At 38.3% G+C, this 7,618-nt stretch overlaps 1 protein-coding gene across 1 annotated transcript; it reads right to left on the bottom strand.

The window, feature by feature from the left end:
* Nucleotides 1-286: 286 nt before the first annotated feature.
* LOC112468852 (G-protein coupled receptor moody-like) lies at nt 287-6,547 on the bottom strand. Its single transcript, XM_025038223.1, has 5 exons — nt 5,870-6,547; nt 1,515-1,669; nt 998-1,138; nt 571-741; nt 287-452 (listed from the first exon to the last, which is right to left on the bottom strand). Exons 2-5 carry the CDS (start codon nt 1,640-1,642, stop codon nt 293-295), a joined length of 600 nt encoding a protein of 199 aa, XP_024893991.1. The 5' UTR covers nt 1,643-1,669; nt 5,870-6,547; the 3' UTR covers nt 287-292.
* Nucleotides 6,548-7,618: the final 1,071 nt, after the last annotated feature.

The following is a 7,618-nucleotide window of genomic DNA, read 5'->3' as shown; positions in this document are numbered from 1 at the left end:
GATGTATCTATTCTTTAATACGAGGCATGCTCTCTCGAATTTGGCGATAATTGATAAGAGTTTTTTCTTTATAAAATTTTGAATTTTTTTAGAAATGTCCGTGGTTGCTTTAACTTTCGTCAATTTTAAGAGATATATCGGGCTATTTATAATTCTAATTAGACTTAACTTTATACGCAATCAAAGGTCCATATACGAGGTTTACGAAAACAAAAAGCTTCCTCTATGAGGAAACAATATGAAGCAGTAAGTATAAAATTTTTAATTTTTTTAGTTGGAAGTCATCTTTATGTCATATTAGGAGCTTAACGTAATAATCCTTACCCCACACTCCCACCAGTGTAGGTATCTGCATTCCGTAAGAGAATACCCAACAGAAGATTATCATCGTGGCTATCCAGTACTTCTTATAAACTCTGCTATAAATCGCGTGATGCGCTATCATAATGTATCTATAAAACCCAACAATTTTAATTAAAATCTCATATTATACTTTAATTTCGTCGCATATTAATTCCGTTCCTTAGACTCGGTCGAATCGAAGAAAATCTTTTAACTAGACGCACGCACCTGTTGATAGTAATTGCTGCGACAGACAGGAGACTGACGCCGACGTTTCCGTACCGCAAAAAGGGTACGAAGACGCAGAAGAATCGTACGTCCGCCCAACCGGCATTGATGAACCTGATAGAATCGAACGGTAACACCAGCAGGCAGAACACGAAGTCCGCGATGCACAAGCTGTGGCATGAAACTATTTCATTTTAATCGACATGGACATTAGAAAAAAATCGCGTTTTAACATTTAAAAAATGTATGAATCTAGCAGTCAATTTTATGTTAGAAAATGACGTGATATGTTCGTCATAACATCGACACGAACATCACGATGATTCATATACAAGTTTTTTTAATATGTGTGTAAGGAAGCTATTTATACAGTATTGAGTAAAGAATTTTGATGACAAAATTAAGAAAACAAAACTGTTTGTCGCACCTTATGATGAAGGCCGCTGCAACATTGCGAACTTTGGGATATTTACACAAAGCAACGATCGTCAGTAGATTACCGGCAAGACCAATAATCATGATGATGATTGCCACTACCGCCGCGAAGGTTCTCAAGGGCTTCGGAAATCTGCGACAGATAAAGTAATCATGAAAACGATCAATCTTTGTTATTATAGCTATATTTATTAACAAGTAATATAATTAAATTTTAAATATAAATAAATCAACGGCGCTTTCCTTAATTTTATAATTAAATTCATTAACAAGTGATATATGTGTATAATAAATAATTTTAAAAATGTTTAAGCCAACTTTTTGAATTGAATTCAAGTTCAAGTGTAAATTACACGCGTTTAAAATAACAATCAAAATCGTGCGTGGTTTTAAATTTAATTCACTCCATTAAATTGCGATTTAATTACACAATCCAAGGCAGCTATAAGGAATGTACGATTGGAATATCGGCGATTCTAATTACTTATGCTCCAAAAGGAACGACGTACCTCGACAGTTCCGAGTCGACGATGGTGCTGTGCGTAACGTTGTCCATGACGCGCGGCAACCACGTGTCCGTGCCGTCCATTATGCCGGCCGTGCCGAAGGTGTCGAAGCTCCGGTCCAGCGATTCCATTCGGCCTCGCGACCCGACCTCGAAGGCCTGTGACATTCAAGAGCGGAAGAACGGAATTAAATATTCGACCTGCGTTCCTCTTTCCGGATGACTAAAGCAGATGACTAAGTCTCGTAGTTAGGGAGCACGAAAACATTTTGGCGAACGCGAACAAGACCCGGAATATCTCTACCTTAGATCGGTGTTTTAGTTTACCGCTGTCTGACGAATATTAATATTAATGCTGTTGCTGCCTTCGTGATCGGTAAAGATTAGCGCACCAGGGGACACGATTGCGACATTATGGCAGGGGCGCGAAAAAGACAGACATGGAATTCCTGTGAAGAGGAAACCGCGATTTAAAATTCCGATACGAACTTGTTTGAAACGATCTGACGTAAAAGCGGATGCGACAACGCACTTGCTTAAAAACTGTTTCCTGAAGTGCAACAGAGAAAGACTCGCGTATCAACGAATTAATCATTTGTTTTACCACAATTTATCAAAATTCGTAACAGCATGAAATGCTATTTAAAAATAGCTTTAAAAATAGCTTGTTAAAATAGTCAAAAAGTATTATAAACGCGTATATCAGATTAAAGTATACAGTTTTGTAGAATCTATATTAATAAAAAATGAAATTTATTAAGAATAATACTCTAAATAAACAATGTTTTGAAACTATTGTTAAAAATGTATTTATTTATTACCAGTAATTAAAAAAAGATAGTAATGCCACGTGATACATGCTACATTTGTTTCTTTATACGAATTTCTGTATTCTTCACTTCGATGTACAGCGTTTTCCGAACAAAATATATTACATTTCTAGAGTTATTGAAGACTCCGAGTGAAGGATCCGCGAAAGCGATTGTCTGAAGACGCGTGGGACGTTTGACATTTGCGTTATGCAAATTCCGCGCGTGCGATTCTGCGCATTAAAATAATTCTCCGACGTGGACAATGGTCGGAGAACGACTTACGTTTAGAACGACAGATCGTAAGAATTTATTATTATTTATGGGCTCATGAACGAAGGGCGCCACCGACGGAAATGGGTCGTCCGGAGAATTTACGGAGGACAATGCGAGGCTCTCGCTTATGACACCACGCTAATTCGCTATTTTTCAACGCGCTGGACATTAATAACTCGATCCGATCGTTTCGCTCTTGATAATGTTTCATTAATCAAATTACTGAAGCCGATTCTACAGACTTTAAACAATTAAAATCCCACCTATTTCTGGCTGCAATTATATTTGTTTCACGCGATAATTATGAACGTTAATGATTTCCAGGAGGAAGTCTGTTGAATGTTATTTTTAATTACGAACGAGAATACTAATTAAGGTGAAACAAGTTTCGTATTTGGCAAATACATATATGTAAATGTGATATTGAAACCTGTGCATTGAAATATATTCACGTTTATTTTTCAGGCATTCGAATTCACATATTGATTATATATATATACGCTTAATTTATAAGTCATTTATCTTTCTTATTCTGTCTCCGACTGTTCGATTGCAGCCACGCTGAATAACCGAGTTTACTAATGACTGCGGGTACATGAGTCACTTGTGTTTTTGAAACATGTGTAACGATACTCGATATCACAAACTCACAATAGGCACGTATCCTTGTAATTTCAATAATTACTCTTAAGTGCTGATATTAATATTGTTTATTTTGTTTCTTCAAATTGTCTATCTAAATTTATTCCTTATTACTAATAAATGTAATTTATTAATTAATGTAAAGAATAAATGTAAAGAAGTTAATAAATATAACTATATAATTTTTTAATTTTGCGCAGCTTTCATATTACATACATAATTTCGGTAATATAAATGCACTACGCTTTCAAGGTATTTACGAAAAATCTTTTGTAAATTTGTAAAGTACACACCGCTTACGTTAGTGTCAGGAATTGCAATGGAGAACTCTGTGAATAATCGATTAGCGATCGTGGTCTATGTGCAAACGTGTATAGTTGCGGAGGGTGCGTTAGATTTGGTAAACTGGGGTCAAGCTGCGGTACATTAACCCCGATTGAGCTTAATTAAGGGAAATTAACGGACACCCGGTACTAGGCGTCCCCTCGCGACAAAAAAAAGCGATGAAAGCCGCGGAAGACATGGGAACGCATTAACGCGTCGTCTGCGTCGCCGTTCTCGTTTTATACATTTTGTCGACATTACACTTGATATTATCACATAGACCACATTGAATAATTAATCGTTATCAAAAGAAACTTCTGGAGAAATGAACTAAATGTTATATGAAAATATTGACAAAACAAAAAAAATTGAACTTAAAAAGAAATTCGTTTTTGAACTTGACGTTCGTTTATGTACATCAAGTTCAACATTTGTCACCACGTTTTGCGGTCACGTTTAAACAACGTGAGCGTTTTCGCTTTTTTGTCTGCATAGGGTGATAATTTTTTAATTAAAATTAGCATTCGAATTTAAAGAATTATTCGCTTTTATTATTACCACAAGAAAATTGAATTCTGTTAGGTAATAATCTGCTGTTGGTTCGGGTCTGATCAGGTGGCAGGTATTTGACTTCGGGCGTGTGTTTGACTTTGTTATCGGTTCGATAAGCAAAGCTAATCGGTTTCTCGCTGCGACGGAGGAAGACGCCGCGCGAAAACCGCGAACCATTATTACTTCTCGTTCCGTGGAAGTCGTCGGCGACGAATTGACGTCATCACACACCGAATGATTTCCGTGTTAATCATGCGGCGAACGGCAATGAATGAGTCAAGTTGAGTCACGGTGAAAGTACCTAGCGCGAGTCGTCGATGCGTCGTTGATCCGCGTCTCTCGTTGCACCTCCTCGGTCAAAGGCGCGTTTAAACCTTGTACGCGGATTTACATTTAGCAAAGGTTTATATCAACACTCCGTGTAATACTTCGGTCTGAGAGACCCGCCGATTTACCGCCTCTAATACAAATTAACACCCATCAGTAACACGCCGATACCGTCGCCTTGAAATGTTTATCTACAGCTTCATTCGTTAAAGGATGAGCTAATACATATAGCTAATACATATTTATCAAGCTAATACATATTTAATTAAATAAAACTCGACTGCACAAAATTATTATTCAATTAAAAAGTTGATCGTTCTGAAAATACCGAGAGATCAAATTAAATATCACGCTTTGGCTTCTCTGCATCACTGCAGCAGTATATAAAAGCGAATAAAAGTAATAATAATGTAAATTATCACATAATTTTTATTACGCTTGCAAAAACCTTTCGTGTTCTTTTAACGACGTAAACGGCGAATGATCTCGGGGTATAAAGAAGCAAATACCGAATGTGCGAAAAGATATGTGCGCGCGAGCTGGGCGCGGGATCGTTGAAAGTCGATCGAGTCGCGCGACCAACTCTCGTATCCCGCCCACGAGAGCACCACGTGGTGTGGATGTCAAATGTCTGCACGTACGACACAAAACATGTGTCGTGCTATTCATACCGTGCATTTAGCGCCAAATATGCTGTACGCCGGGTGACATTAAAATACCGACGTCGTCGATTCACTTAAAACGCAACGTTTTCTCGTAATATATTAACTTTTACGTGAATATATTTACGGACATTTTTAATTTAAGAAAGGAAAACACTTTTATATATATACCACAAAGTGGTAGAGCAAGTAATAATAATCTGTGCAGATCACAGGAGTTTTAAAAATTTATATTCTGCAGTATAAAATATTAATTAGTCAACCTCGGGATTCGAATAATTGTGTCCAATAAATATTTAAGTATTCGAAGGTCCATTTTCGCATTAACTTTCGGTACGACCCAGCTAATTGAATGCTACACCATGCATCATAATTCTCTCCACGTCACGTTTCTAAATTGCCCCTTGGGACCATCGGGTAACTCACCACACGCTTTTTTGCCCGGTTCTCGGCATTGCATTGGTCCCTCAAGATCGCAGACCAACGCCGCCCTTGAGATCAGAGGAGGACTCACGCGAGTGAAAACCGCGATTACAATCAAGTGAAATGATATTTTTTAAAGAATGAATTAGCCGAATATGCAAGCATCTTTTTCATTTCTTTTTTTTAAGATGAGACTTTGAACGATTGAATTCGGATGGAAATCGGTTTCGTGAAACTTTAATATTTAAATTAATATGTCGTGAATCGATATGCCGTAAAAGTTAAGAAAAAGAAGAATATAAGTAAAGGGAAGATGATAAATCAGAAGGTATCTCGTCACTTACCGCTTGTTAGTTGCTCTTATCTCAGACTAGCCATAAGTTTGTCGAGGCAGGTAGTCGAAGGGCCAAAGGCAAATCTATTGACTTTTGTAGATTTTGAAGAGTATGACAGGAAGTTTTTCTTTATCAATAGTCTTTATCTTCAGTGCGTCCTCGTCTGTGTCCTCACGAAAAACGATGAACGACCACTTTACGATATGTCGAACTGAGAATTGTCTAACAACGTTGTTTCAGGAGATACAACAGTTCTTCTATCAATTGTCTAATTATTAAACAATTAACTCGCGAACGGAGTCTTGCTTTTCTTCTTCGTCCTATTTCTCTAATTTCCTCATGGAAACTTCACTTCGTTAAATTTTCTGCCGATTTTCACAGAAGTCACTTGAGGTCTCTCTCTTCTCGAAAGAAAGCTGCTTCTTATCCCGTTAATTATTATTTGCACTTATTCCTATTAAAAATATTTCGTTTTAAATTTTATTTCAAATTGTCTTGGAATTTTTTCTCTTTTCGCGGACAATGCCTACCGCTTAGTTCGCAATAAGGCGGACGATCGCGGCGACTAGCAAATTTGATTGCGCGCTATCGGTTCTGCGGGGACCGAACCGACTCGGGGACCACCGGCGCGAACGCGGTTGCTCGGGCACCGTGTATGCGTCAGCGTCACCGTGAATGGACTGCTGCTTATCCAGCATTCCGTCAGATTGTACACACGCTAGATACGGGGCCCGCGAGTAGGGCGACCGCCAGGAGGAGGAAGAAAAGATGTTGGCGGAAAGAGGAGTTGCGGGGGAGCGGCTCGGTGTGGGCTCGATGACGAACGTAGCGATGGCACATCTGCACCCAAGACCAAGCAGGGAGAAGGGGGAACCCAGTTGACCCTTTCGCTGTGACACATCGAGCCACTTCTTTTTCAATTGCACGGAATGTGCTGCAATTGCGATATATATCGCGTTCTTTCGTTGCTCCGTCTAATTAAAACGAGAACGATGCAAATTACCTTGATCGATTGGTCGTTTCGTAATAAAGCCTTTCTTGCCGATTATGTAAAGTAACTTAAGAATTATCGTAGTATAAAAGAATATTCGCATTATACCTTCGGTTCCATATCTCTATCGAATAAGGAGTTGGAAAGTTTCGACGAAGTCTTACCTTATCTTGACATAATTTTTATCTCTGTCTCGATTATCCGGGAGTCTCTCATGAAACAGTCGCCCAATGCAAGAAAAGATGAATGTGTACGAAAGAGAAGGCCGTGAGACTCGTGAGTCACACGCGGATATGTATACGAGACGTTAGAAGTACATTATAATAGATAAATAGAATGTTAATAATCACGAAGAATTCAATACTAGGCAAAATATAAATTTGATATATGTATAAATCAAATTTATATAGTTTATAACAATTGAGCCAGTTGTATTCATTTTATCACGTCTGAGCGAAGGATTTTATAAGAGAATCTTCAAAAGAAGATTTACTCAGCTTGCTAAAAATATGTTAAGTAAGATTAAAATAACTTAAACCACAATAAGTTACCTGGTTAATTAAAAATCAACTGTCTCGCGACCGATGATAAGCATAAACCGCAGTACCAAGGCGGGCAAACGGCGAACCGTATTTGGTATCAGATTCGCAAGAGAAGAACTTGCACTCGAGTAACCTACTCGCGGTCAACCGATAAGATCGTAGCTCTTAATACCGCGGGCGCGTTTATTACGTAAGCAACCGAAGACACACGGCGAGAGTGAATTA

Source organism: Temnothorax curvispinosus, unplaced genomic scaffold (genome assembly GCF_003070985.1).
Source record: "Temnothorax curvispinosus isolate PA1 unplaced genomic scaffold, ASM307098v1 QBEX01002158.1, whole genome shotgun sequence".
In the NCBI taxonomy this organism is placed as follows: domain Eukaryota; kingdom Metazoa; phylum Arthropoda; class Insecta; order Hymenoptera; family Formicidae; genus Temnothorax; species Temnothorax curvispinosus.
The sequence above is the reverse complement of the archived record's forward strand: the minus strand, read 5'-3'. Positions and strand labels throughout refer to the sequence as shown.